A 13,176-nucleotide genomic window follows, 5' to 3' on the forward strand; every position below is an offset into this window, starting at 1 on the left:
ACTTAGTCAAATTTAGTAAAACTAAGGGAGAGAACATATTTTGTAAATATGAGTTTTACATATCTTGAAGTTACTTATCACTCTTAAAAATACAAGTTATTCAAAAACTAACGTAGAAGACTTAAAAACTAGTGGAGAAGACGCGGACGACTTCAATCTAAGTTGTCTAGACGACTAAACTATATGTCGTCTGGTCAACGCAGAGGTTATTTTTGCAATTGACTTTGAAATCTGTTATTTCGGACGACTGAAAGTTAAGTCGTCTACTATTGTTTGGTTAAAAAAAAAACTCCAAAATAGCTAGACGACTTACATTTCAGTCGTCAGAGGTTAGTTTTGCATTTGACTGGATTATTTCAGAAATTTGACTTTTTGGACGACTTACGTTTCAGTCGTCTAGTGAAAATTAAAATAATAATATTTTTTTAAAAGTAGACGACTTAAAGTTAAGTCGTCATAGGTTAGTTTTGCAATTGAAAAAAAAAACTTCAAGATTTAATTATATACAGACGACTTATAATTCAGTCGTCCACGAGACGACTGAAATGTAAGTCGTCCAGGATTTACGAGGTTTGACCAGAATCTCGGAAAAAAATCCTGGACGACTTACAATTAAGTCGTCTGGTGGACGACTGAATTATAAGTCGTCTGTGTATAATTAAATCTTGAAGTTTTTTTTTTCAATTGCAAAACTAACCTATGACTACTTAATTGTAAGTCGTTTACTTTAAAAAAAATATTATTATTTTAATTTTCGCCAGACGACTGAAATGTAAGTCGTCTGGGGAAGTCAAACTTCTGAAATTATCCAGTCAAATACAAAACTAACCTATGACGACTGAAATGTAAGTCGTCTAGGTTCTTTGGAATTTTTTTTGAAACCAAACAATAGTAGACGACTTAACTTTCAGTCGTCTCAGGTTACAGATTTCAAAGTCAATTGCAAAATTAACCTCTGCGTTGACCAGACGACTTCCAGGTAAGTCGTCTACAGCCAGACGACTGAAAGGTAAGTCGTCTACAGCCAGACGACTTCCCAAGTAAGTCGTCTGACGAACAGATCTGGAAAAAAACTCGATGTCATACCTTAAATTAGTGAGATAAGTTCCTTAGCATACATAAGGCTTCTCCAAGCACACATAATCACAAACGGAAGTCACCCACCCATAATCGTTAGCTTCTATGACTCTATGAACCATGAAAATTTTAGAATCAAAATCTTGAGTTTTTTTAGCTCATTGTGGAGAGAAAGTGAGAGATATGTTGTGTTTAGGTCACAAGAATGGAAAAAGAAGAAGGGTAAATCGATTTTAGGAGCATTAAGAGCTTCAAATTGGTTGTTCATGGTGGTTGTGGTATTGATGACAATGGCAATTTTGTAATTACTTGAAGATGATGAGGGTGAGAGAGTAAAAATGTCATTTTCGAAAAAAAAAATAAAAAAAAAATGGATGGCATTTTCGTAAATTATATGAACTTGTGGGGTGAATAGGGCAAAACCAATTTTCAAAAAAAAAAGAGGTTAGTTTTGTGTTTGACTTTAAGTTATAGGTCAATTTTGCAAAAATCCCATAAATCAAAGACATAAAAGAAAGATTATTTGTCTTGTTCAAATAGGTAAAACATTTCATGAGTAAAGAGAGCGTTATGTTGAGAAAGACAAGAGAGTAGTTGAATTTTAGCTATCTATACAATAGAAACTTGATTTGAAGACTAAAAGATATCCATATAACCATAATGCTGACATAATATTGTTTACTTTAGATCTAAAAAAAATATTAATGGGTAGACATTTAACCTTATTAAAGCCTGTATTTCACTTTATATTGATTTCCACTCAACTAAAACGTAAAACCTAACATACAATGGATTAGTTCGTTACAGTAACTATCAATTAGAAACAGAACTTTACAAAAACAAAAATGCTATGAATCCCACTCACAAAAAGAAGACTTCTTATTGAATTAATAATATTTCTCTCTTGGTATTTGATCTACTATATCTATATTTAGATACTAATCCATCAGAAACTAGTTAATATACTCAAGAATATATGCATCTGCTCTATCAAAAGAAATAATCATAATTATCTAGGAGCCACCTCTGAAATGCTCTGAAACGAAATAACAGAAGCCGACGACGATCCTTGATTAACAGCTGGGCTTTTCCCTTTGTAATCTTGTGTTGAGGAGCTCTCCTGTGAGCTGCTGCCTCTAAGACCAAGGCCACGGTGGTTGCCTCCCTTGTTGACACCCCTGTAGACACCAGGCTCCGTTAAGGCAGCCTCGTTGAGCTTAATCTCTTTCCTGCTAAGCATCTCCACCACTTGCTTCATGTTTGGTCTCTTCTGTGCCGCGGCTTGAGTGCAGAATAGAGCTACTTTGATGAATCGTATCACTTCTGCTTCAGGAAACTTGGTTAGATATGGATCCACACACTCTAGTAGCCTCCCTTCTTCTCTCAGTTTCCATACCTACCAAACCACATATTAACTATATAAACCATTGATCACAGATAGTTTTGGACAATTCGTCTCTTTTTCTCAAATAGTTTAAGTACATTTTTAAATTATATTTCTGGTTATTTTATATGTAAATATAATTATTATTTATATATATTCGAATATACAATTCGTTCTCGTTTAGGTTTCGGTTCGGTTTGTATATATAAATATAGGAATTGTTTGGATAGTTAGGTATTCAACAGTTTTGATCCGGTTTTGGTTATTTTAGTTTGATTCTTTGAATATCGGGTAAAATGCCTAGGCCTATCACAACAAAGTTTAGGATGTTTACATTGACTTATGTATATATTGTGTGTTAAGGTATTAGAGTTCATAAGCTTTACCCATTCGACCAGAACCAATAACTCGTCTGTAAAGGCAGCTCTGCTGCTACTACCACCACTTATGACTTCAAGCACAAGTATTCCAAAGCTGTAAACGTCTGCTTTTTTTGTTAACTGTCCTAGAAGTGCATATTCTGGGGCCAAGTATCCCCTGTAGTGTCAGACTTCATTAGCTGAAAACATCTGTAGAGGAAAGATGGATGCATGAAACGGTTCTTACACTGTTCCAGCTACTCTGGTACTAATGTGAGTGACATTGTCTGGAAAAAGCTTTGCCAGCCCGAAATCTCCAATCTTGGGACAAAAGTTTCGGTCTAGTAAGATATTACTGGCCTTTATGTCGCGGTGAACGACCTGAGGCTCGACTTCCTCGTGAAGGAAAGCTAAACCTGAAGCTGTCCCAACGCAAATGGCTGCACGTTTGGACCAATCAAGTGGAACATACTTACTCCTTGAACCTAAAAGATCACTCAAAACAACATCAGGAGAAAGACAGGACACACTGTGTTGGACTTGGTAGACGAATGTTACCAAGCAAAACACTAGCAAGACTGTTGTTCTCAAGGTACTCATAGACGAGAATCCGATTGTTCCCTTCGATGCAGCAGCCAATGAGGTTAACCAGGTTAGGATGATGAATGTTGGATATCAAGTTGATCTCAGTCAAGAACTCGCGTGTGCCTTGTTTGGATTCTGCTGAAAGTGATTTCACTGCTACTTGTGTACCATCTCTCAATACTCCCTGCAAGATTCAAGAACCATGTTGTTGCATGATTCACCAGAAACATCAAACGTAACATTTCTCACCTTGTAGACAACGCCAAAGCCACCACCTCCAATTCTGGTAGATGGATGGAAGTCATCTGTGGCTGATCTCAATGAGTTATATGAAAAGACTCTCACATTGTCGGTGCAAATCTCTGAATCATTCAAAGAACCAGAGATCATTAAATTCAAGAACCATTTTCTTTAGCAAAAAAAAAAAGATCACTAAATTAAATTGGTCAACCATTGTTGATGATTCTTTAGCTTAAAATTAATGATTATAGACAAAAGAACTTGTACATAAAAAAATCCAAAGCTCTAAAAAATAATCAAGAACTTGTACATCAGTACAAACGTATCAATGGAATGGTTTGTATATACCTTCAGCTTCTTTCTGACCAAGACGATCATTTCTTTTGCACTTATCAAGAACTCTGAAGCAATTAAAGGGCATCACAAGATCCAGAGAGAATATATACAAGAATCACTCCTGGATGCAGACTAAATCTGGATTTGATAGAGATGTAAGAACGAAAAGTTTCCTACAAGAACCTCAAATTTGACCTGTCTTCTGGATACAAACTGAATCTGGAGGAAGAAGAAGATTATGGATTTGTTTGAAAAAACTTGTTTAGTGGGGTAAATTTCTTTGGCACAAGAAGACCAGAGAGTTTAATCAAAGAGAAAAATCATCATGAATTTGCTTTTTCAATCTTTTTCGTGTGGATGACAATAAATTATTTAGTAACCAAACCAAACACAGTCAGGACATATGAACAGTGAATATGCTGAGACAAAAAAAAACTCGAAAGCGACAGCTACACGACGACGTGACTGATATAATTGATAATGTTTCAAAACTTGTTTTTAACACAAAAAATTTGATGTCAAAAAAAAAAAAAAACACAAAAAATTTTTTTTACAAAAGAAAAAGATTGTTTTAGATATTAAACATGAGTGATTTACCTACATAAACATTGTATGTTGCATGATCTTGTTTGTGTGTGTATTATATGAACATCCAACTTATCAAATGAACTTTCATTTTCACCATATAAATGTTCTATTTATTATTTCGGAACTCTATTATATCATTATTTAATGTGTTATCAATACCTGTCTACAAAAAAATAATTAATAAGTACATAATTCTTTTTGAAGCAGTCAGTAAAAGGACTCAGAACTTTATCCATTTTTCATTTGCGAAGTTTCTTTTTTTGGTCAAATGTCATTTGAAAAGTTTTACAAATTGTCATTTTAACAAATCCTCTCTTAAGAAAATGAATTGCAGAAAAGTATTTAACTTTTTAGTGGGCAGGTCGTTCCATCTCTACCATTGAGACTCTTTCTATCTACTATTGAGACTCTTTCAAGACCCTTGTGTCTATATGGCTTCGATAATGTCTTTTAGTGTCTTTACTTTTGTTCCGTCTTTTTTTACTATAGTAACTTAGCATATTTGAACATAAGCACTGATATCTATCGTTAAGTGTTGATTACCAAACCACACGGCACATTAAGTTTGACGTTGTTGTCATTGTCGCCGTTCACACTACCACGTATATCTCTCTTTCTTCTTTCTATCTCAAAAAAATTTGTCAACATTTTATGTTTTGGAGAAAAACAAAAACAAATCGTCATCAAACTACCCTTTACTTAGATATCATCGTTATGCTAAAATAGAAATCATCGAAAGAGAAAATTCAATTGTCAACTTAAAGATCCAAAAAAATATATTCGCTTCCCATCTTTATTTTATTAATAATGCACCTGTGTAACTATTGGTTTATATTCATCGATTGTGGTGGAGTTGTGGCACGTCACTGCTTGCTGGTCAAGTAAGGTCTGATTTTCTTGTCCTCTAAACGTGAAGACTTGTTCTTCTAGTAAGATCTCATAGAAACCAAACGAGACAAGTTATTTATATTGCTAACATTAATTTACAATGTCCCATTGGTTTATAAAATTTACAAAACGACATTAAATTCATTAATTACGTTAACAGTTTTTTGTGGGGAAAATTTGCTCCTTTAAAAGTATTGGGGTTGTTCTGTATTTCTTGAAAATAAATTCCGTTGGCTTCCAGTTTCAAGTTAAGGCGGGTATTTACACGTGGCAGATACGATGAATCCCGCGTATCTCTACCAATAAGATTCTAGCAAGCAAAATGATTATTGTCTAGTTGCCGCCACACGCTCGCGACATCACGCGCTATAACAATTGGGCCTTTTAAACTTGGACCAACGGCCCAAGTTAAAGTCTCCGGCTCGGCGATCGGAATCCGATCAACCCGACGGTAACTTCTCTTCGTTTTCGACAGTGAAAAAGATAAAAAAAAATGTTTTCACATAAGCCATTGTCCTTGGTGCTTTGATGAAAGAAGACAATCTTCTTTTACTAGCTTCGCTTATTTATTTTCTCCGCCGCGAGATTTTATCCCCGTCGTCTCTGTTCGCCGCCGCAACCTCCTTAGTGTCAAGGATTTCGTCGGATCTCGCGGAGGAGAACGGAGATTGCTTCAGATGGCGTTGACAGCTTCCGATTTACCGGCGATGTACTCGTTGCTAGCGAATTCCATGAGCGGCGACGAGTCCGTTCGTCGGCCGGCGGAGGCGGCTCTTTCTCAGTCGGAGAGCAGGCCTGGTTTCTGCTCCTGCCTCATGGTTCGTTTTCTAATCTAAAGCTCTTAGCGCTTTGGATTCTGCTAATGCGAAGCTTTGATTGATTCACTTCCCTCTCGTTTTTGGTTTGCAGGAAGTGATAGCGTCTAAGGATTTGGTGTCTCATGTGGACGTTAGGTTGATGGCGTCTGTTTACTTCAAGAACAGTATCAACCGTCATTGGAAGAGCAGACGAAATGCTTCATTGTAAGTTCGATTCTTCTCCGGAATCTAGATGAGCTTCCAATCTAAAATTAATTGGTGATAAGTGGATTGGTCCGGCTATCTTATATATTATTAAGGATCCCTTCCGATACCGATGTGTGATTACACTTGCTGGCTGGGTTAGACTATTGGATGTGTAGTGGCGTGAGCTCCTTGAAGTTACTACTCTATTACTTAGGCTTTGACACTCTTTGCTTGGAATTTTCACAGGGGTATAAGCAACGAGGAGAAGATTCATTTGAGGCAGAAGTTGTTGTCTCACTTGAGAGAAGAGAACTACAAGGTGTTGTAACTTGTAACGTTAGCATTCCGTGGCTGCATCAACTGTGACATATAGTGGAAATGTATCTCATTTTATTTGATTTGTGGCAGATAGCGGAGATGTTGGCTGTTCTCATATCGAAGATAGCTCGTTTTGATTATCCTAGAGAATGGTCAGCATTTTCACTTTATAACTCTAATTGATTGATGACAGTATCTTCTTTGGTTTGAGGGTTTTTTTGGATTGATTCTTTTAGCGAAATAAATGGTTTTTTTGTGCTTTGTGATGTCAGGCCCGACCTGTTTTCGGTACTAGCGCAACAGCTTCACTCAGCTGACGTTCTTGCTTCTCACAGAATCTTGATGATTCTTTTTCGAACTCTAAAAGAGTTGTCCACTAAACGTCTCACGGCAGATCAGAGAACTTTCGCTGAGGTGTGTATGCTACTATGTCTTCATCCCTTAGGTCAATTTATTTTCTCCTATTGTGTATATTGTAGGATCAAAGCTTGGATCTTTGCTTTAGTTAAGGATAAGGTCCAGTTTATTTTGTTGGCAGATCTCGTCGCAACTCTTCGACTTTAGTTGGCACCTATGGCAAACTGATGTCCAAACAGTTCTACGTGGCTTTTCAACAGTGGTTCAGAGCTATAGTTCAAATAGTGCCGAGCAGCATCACGATGAGCTTTTTCTGACTTGCGAGAGGTGGTTTCTATGTTTGAAAATAGTCCGCCAACTCACAATTTCTGGATTTCAAAGCGATGCCAAAAGCATACAGGTAGATAACTATACTTCTCCGTGATACTTTTCAGTCCTTTATTACATCCATGTTCATTTATCTTCCTTCTATGAACTAGTGGTATATTTTCACCAAAGACGTGTTCCGTTGACCCCCATTTCGTCTTTTATCTTTCGTAGTTAAGCTGAATCTATAACCTTAGTAGATTGATAAACTATTTCGGAATATAGATGTCGCTCTTTCTTTCAGACATTTACTCTACATGCAGATATATGATATACAGCTAACTCTTTTCTTTCAGGAGATTAAACCAGTGAAAGAAGTATCTCCTCTGCTCTTGAATGCGGTTCAGTCGTTTCTTCCATATTGTGAGTTGGTTTTTAGCTGATGAACATTTTTTCATGCATATGACAAAAGCACATAGAACTCTATATTAAAGATGTTTTTTCCTCCGTTTGTTTATGCAGATTCATCTTTTCAGAATCGAGATACTAAATTCTGGGAGTTTGTAAAGAAGGCATGTGTCAAGCTGATGAAAGTGTTAGCCGCAATCCAAAGCAGACATCCTTATTCCTTTGGAGATAAATGTGTTCTTCCAGTCGTAGTGGATTTCTGCTTAAACAAGATAACAGATCCTGAACAGGCATCGTTGCCGTTTGAAGAGTTTTTTATTCAGTGTATGGTGATGGTGAAATCTGTGCTTGAGTGTAAAGAGTATAAGCCTAGTGTAACTGGTCGAGTGATGGATGAAAATGGAGTTACATTTGAGCAGAGGAAGAAGAATGCTTCAAACGCAGTTAGTGGCATTGTGTCTTCACTTTTACCCAACGAAAGGATAGTTCTTTTGTGCAACATACTAGTGAGAAGGTATCCTTCTAACCAATAATAAGATGTGTGAATCCAATTATGCCTTAGTTCCTTATTAAGGTAATTTGAAGGTAGATAGTTTTCATTTACCAATGCAAAGTCCAAAACAAAATATGATATGATAATCTTATTGACACATAACGATCTTATTGCTGTACATCTATGTTTCTCTGTTCTCAGTATCTTCACCCTTAAGTTATAAGTATCGTTATTGTATGGACATACTCAGCCATGTAACATTAAGGAGAGTCACTGACGTGCATGTAATAGTTGAGAAGGGATTGTTACTCTTGGGACCTTCTGGATTTAGTTTGAAAAATATTGCATGGATCGTCTTAATGCTGTCATGCATTCCTACCTCCATACAGTCACCGCTCTATGGTGGTCGTATGAATGATGCCGGGGAAAACACTTTACTAAAATTTAATCATCAACATTTCAACAGGTATTTTGTTCTAACAGCAAGTGACCTAGAGGAGTGGTACCAAAACCCTGAGTCCTTTCATCACGAGCAGGACATGATTCAGTGGTCTGAGAAATTGAGGCCTTGTGCAGAAGCTCTATATATGGTTTTGTTTGAGAACTACAACCAAGTAAGTAGCAGATAGTCTTAAGCATTTCAGCCTGTTCTGAAAAGTATGCTAAATCTAACCCAAAAAAATAAGAGACAACAGACAAGAAGTCTGCTAATTTATATAAACTGATACTTACTCTTTCTGTCTCCATTGTTGTGAACAGCTCCTAGGACCTATTGTTGTGTCCATCCTTCAAGAAGCAATGAATAATTGCCCCCCTTCTGTCACTGAAATAACACCAGCGCTACTTCTTAAAGATGCAGCATATGCTGCTACTGCATATGTCTACTATGAGCTCTCGAATTATCTTAATTTCAGAGATTGGTATGCTCTTTGATCTTTTAATGCCTACGCTATTTTCATCTCGTTTAAACATGGCTGTGTAATTTGTAACGAAACCTTCGTTTTGCCAGTCAGCAGAATGTGACAAGAGTTTTTGATTAGTTAAGTAAATAACGTGCCCTTCTTAATGATCGGGCGATTTGGCTGCAGGTTTAATGGTGCACTATCCCTTGAGCTGTCAAATGACCATCCAAATAGGCGTATCATCCACCGAAAAGTAGCAATGATATTGGGACATTGGGTTTCAGAGGTAATGTTGTTTTACTTTGGCTTTACCTTTTTTATGCTGCAAGTATTGACAACACTTAGAGGGAATTGCATCTTATGTTCTGTAGAAAATGCATCTTATCACTGCATGAAAGATGATTATGGCATAAATATGCAAAATGAAGTAATGTCTTGTCCGAATAAGTTGAGTTAGAGGAATAATCATCCAAAAGCAAAGCAATTTGGCTATTTTGTAACAAGAGGTTAATAGGATTAGTTGCCCTGTTGATTTTTGTTATCTACTCTACCATAGCTTTTCTTAATTATTTATTTGTTTGAAAATTTGTTGACTGATGGTTTATGACTGACGATAATAACCTTTCAGATTAAAGATGACACAAAAAGAGCCGTCTATTGTTCTTTGATAACATTGTTACAGGACAATGACCTCGCTGTCAAGGTAGTCTCATCCTATCACATATTTGTTGCTTTTCTCTTACTGTCTTGCATTAAGGTCGGATTTTACTCCCGTTTTTTTTTTTGTATTTTGTTAGCTGCCTCTGAGATTTTCTGTTTGCTTATGTAGCTGGCAGCTAGTAGATCATTGTGCTTACATGTTGAGGATGCGAATTTCTCGGAGCAATATTTTATTGATCTTCTTCCAATCTGTTGGGAGTCATGTTTCAAAATGGTTGAGGAAGTTCAAGAGTTTGATTCGAAGGTACATGATTTAGCTGCCTCAAATTCATTACAGCCTTCCATTCTTGTCATTCTTCTTCCTCAAATGACGCAGACGGTTCTATATCTCTCCATCTAATTATCCTTTCTTTTTTCTCAGGTTCAAGTTCTGAACTTGATTTCTGTTCTTCTTGGACATGTTAGTGAAGTCACTCCGTACGCACAAAAGTTGGTGCAGTTCTTCCAGAAGGTATAATCGCAATTTTAGCTGTATATGTTTATTCTTATCTTGGTGCGCAATTGATATCTTATTATCTACGTGCTTGACTTAAGAACAGGTGTGGGAGGAATCTTCTGGTGAAAGCCTTCTACAGATTCAGCTTCTTGTTGCACTACGGAGTTTTGTAATTGCGCTTGCTTATCAGTCTCCCATTTGCTATAGCATACTGCTTCCAATACTCCAAAAGGGAATTGACATTAATAGCCCTGATGCACTCAACCTTCTGGAAGATAGCATGGCAGTAAGTTTCCACTCCATAACATATATACCCTTCTTTTCTGCTGATACAAATGTGTCATACAAAAATGACGCTGAACCACATGTGCAGTTATGGGAAACGACACTATCATATGCTCCTATGATGGTGCCCCAGCTACTAGCATGCTTTCCCTATATGGTGGACATCATTGAAAGAAGTTTCGATCACTTAAAGGTTAGCTTTTCAACTTTTCAAGGAGTTAACGTTTTGATTCTTTAATAACCTAAAGTCGCGGCTCAGATCTACTGAAACATGCTGTGTCAATCATACCTTAAGACATTCAATATGCCCCTTATTATTTTTACTAACATCTTAACCAAAAGTAGGTTGCTGTCAGTATCATGGAATCATACATCATTTTGGATGGAGGGGAATTTCTTAATATGCATGCTTCAAGTGTAGCAAAGATTCTTGATCTTATTATTGGAAATGTAAATGATAAGGGGTTACTCTCGATTCTTCCGGTGATTGACATCTTAGTTCAGGTGCGTTTCATTTCTCATTTATCTTTTGGATTACATATAAATTGACCAGTGATGGAACTTTTATTGCATCATTACGATGTATAGTGATTGTCATGACTGTTTTTTTATATATGTATATGTTTGAAAGTGTGGACAGATTACAACTTCTTGATTTGAAATATTTGCTCTTGTATTGAACAGTGTTTTCCTGCGGAGGTGCCCCCTCTCATCAACAGCTGTTTACAGGTAAATTTCGAGTTCTCTTTTTGATTGATGAAAGATTCATATTCTTCCTTGAAACACTTGTTGGCATCTCTCAGAAACTGGTTATTATTTGCTTGAGTGGTGGGGATGACCGAGATCCATCCAAGACGGCAGTTAAAACGTCCTCAGCTGCTATCCTGGCGAGGATTCTGGTGGTGAACACCACTTACTTGGCCCAGTTAACATCTGATTCATCTCTCTCAATGTTACTCCAACAAGCAGGGGTCACAATCGAAGACAGCGTACTCTTTTGCCTCACCGACATTTGGCTCGACAAGGTCAGTGGTGAACGTATTTTGAACAATTGGTTGTTTGACCAGCTTTCTGGAACTTTTTACTGGTTTTAGAATGTGCTTTGCGGAATCTTTAATGTTGTTAAATGGTCTTTCGTTTTGATCCTAAGCAATAGCTCTTTTCTAAACTACTATGCATTTTGCATATTATCCTCCGACTCACTTTATTATTACATCTACTCTTGTGCAGGTGGATAATGCATCTCCCATGCAAAAGAAGACATTTGGATTGGCTCTTTCCATAATACTTACACTTAGAATGCCTCAAGTTCTTGACAAGCTTGATCAAATACTAAGGTACATGCTTGCACAATCGAATATTAACAACTGGATTTATGTATCTATTTTTATATCTATGTTGATCGTGTTTCTGGAAACAGTACATGCACCAGTGTAATCCTTGGTGGAGACAGAGATCTAACAGAAGACGAATCAAGGTTATATTAAGTTTAAATGCTTGTAGAAATATATAGTTTCCAAGCCAGTTTTGTGATTTGTTATTGAACTGTTAACAACACTTCAATATTATTATCTGAAAAACTTACGATTTGTAATTCCAGCGGTGACATGAGTTCAAGCAGGTCTCAAGGAGAAGGAACCCCACCTAGCAAAGAGTTACGTAAAAGTCAGGTAAAAGCTAGTAATTCTTTTTTTTTTTAACGAAGCAGCTTCCACAAAACCACTGATTCTAACGCAGTTTGTAAATTTTTCTATCTTGTTATAAGATCAAAGTTTCCGATCCAATCTACCAGATGTCATTGGAGAAGTCAGTGCGTGAGAATCTTCAGACATGTTCCACATTGCATGGAGATGCCTTCAATTCTGCAATTAGTAGGATTCACCCATCAGAGCTTGCACAAGTGAAACAAGCTTTAAAACTGCCGTGATTAAATATTATTTTGCCTCTTCATTGGTTGATTCCATATCACTTAAAAGAGCAGCAGTATTCAAGTGAGTTTCTGATCCCTCATTATTGAGTCTTGTATTTGTATATGGTATGGTGATGTATCGCCCACCTTTTGAGCTGACTCGCAACTTAATCATATCTGTTCAGGTGAATGAGTGAGTTTTTCTTCTCTTTACCATATGCGTTGAGGAACTCTGGTACGTGCGTTAGGTGCGTCTCTTTGAGCTCCCCGTGGGATTTTTAGCCCTGCAAGGACAAAAGGAGAGGGTCGTTAGAACTTCTTTTTACTTTCATATGCTTGAGTTTAATATGTCAGTTCATTCTTTCAAAACCAACACAGAACATCAGTTATATTCGGGTACGTTGTGTCCCAATAGTTATATATGAAGAGAAGGGTGGGAGTTGTTAAGAGTTTCATTCTTCACGTTCCTACTCTGTTGATTTATTTATTTTTCCAGGATTAGTTTTCATTATGCTATCGTTTCGTGATTCATTCTCAACGGCTTCAATCGAATATTTTCTTGATTCGAGATTTTATGCAAA

General features: G+C 36.8%; 2 protein-coding genes across 2 annotated transcripts; one reads left to right on the plus strand and one right to left on the minus strand.

Moving 5' to 3' along the window:
- Nucleotides 1-1,870: 1,870 nt before the first annotated feature.
- Nucleotides 1,871-4,357, minus strand: LOC106439222 (putative serine/threonine-protein kinase). The gene is made up of 6 exons (XM_013880626.3): nt 3,994-4,357; nt 3,655-3,767; nt 3,379-3,589; nt 3,068-3,305; nt 2,848-2,998; nt 1,871-2,473 (listed from the first exon to the last, which is right to left on the minus strand). The coding sequence occupies exons 1-6, from the start codon at nt 4,064-4,066 to the stop codon at nt 2,087-2,089; spliced, it is 1,173 nt and encodes a 390-aa protein (XP_013736080.2). The 5' UTR covers nt 4,067-4,357; the 3' UTR covers nt 1,871-2,086.
- Nucleotides 4,358-5,985: 1,628 nt separating this feature from the next.
- LOC106439224 (importin-11-like) lies at nt 5,986-13,106 on the plus strand. Its single transcript, XM_048776352.1, has 24 exons — nt 5,986-6,275; nt 6,367-6,479; nt 6,708-6,780; nt 6,870-6,931; nt 7,052-7,193; nt 7,318-7,536; nt 7,799-7,865; nt 7,965-8,364; nt 8,810-8,957; nt 9,103-9,263; nt 9,432-9,531; nt 9,874-9,948; nt 10,075-10,209; nt 10,327-10,416; nt 10,505-10,687; nt 10,775-10,879; nt 11,032-11,190; nt 11,371-11,415; nt 11,490-11,711; nt 11,917-12,023; nt 12,107-12,163; nt 12,287-12,356; nt 12,452-12,677; nt 12,781-13,106. The coding sequence occupies exons 1-23, from the start codon at nt 6,135-6,137 to the stop codon at nt 12,611-12,613; spliced, it is 3,036 nt and encodes a 1,011-aa protein (XP_048632309.1). The 5' UTR covers nt 5,986-6,134; the 3' UTR covers nt 12,614-12,677; nt 12,781-13,106.
- The last annotated feature ends 70 nt before the right edge of the window (nt 13,107-13,176 follow it).

This window comes from Brassica napus, chromosome A3, assembly GCF_020379485.1.
Source record: "Brassica napus cultivar Da-Ae chromosome A3, Da-Ae, whole genome shotgun sequence".
NCBI classification, from domain to species: domain Eukaryota; kingdom Viridiplantae; phylum Streptophyta; class Magnoliopsida; order Brassicales; family Brassicaceae; genus Brassica; species Brassica napus.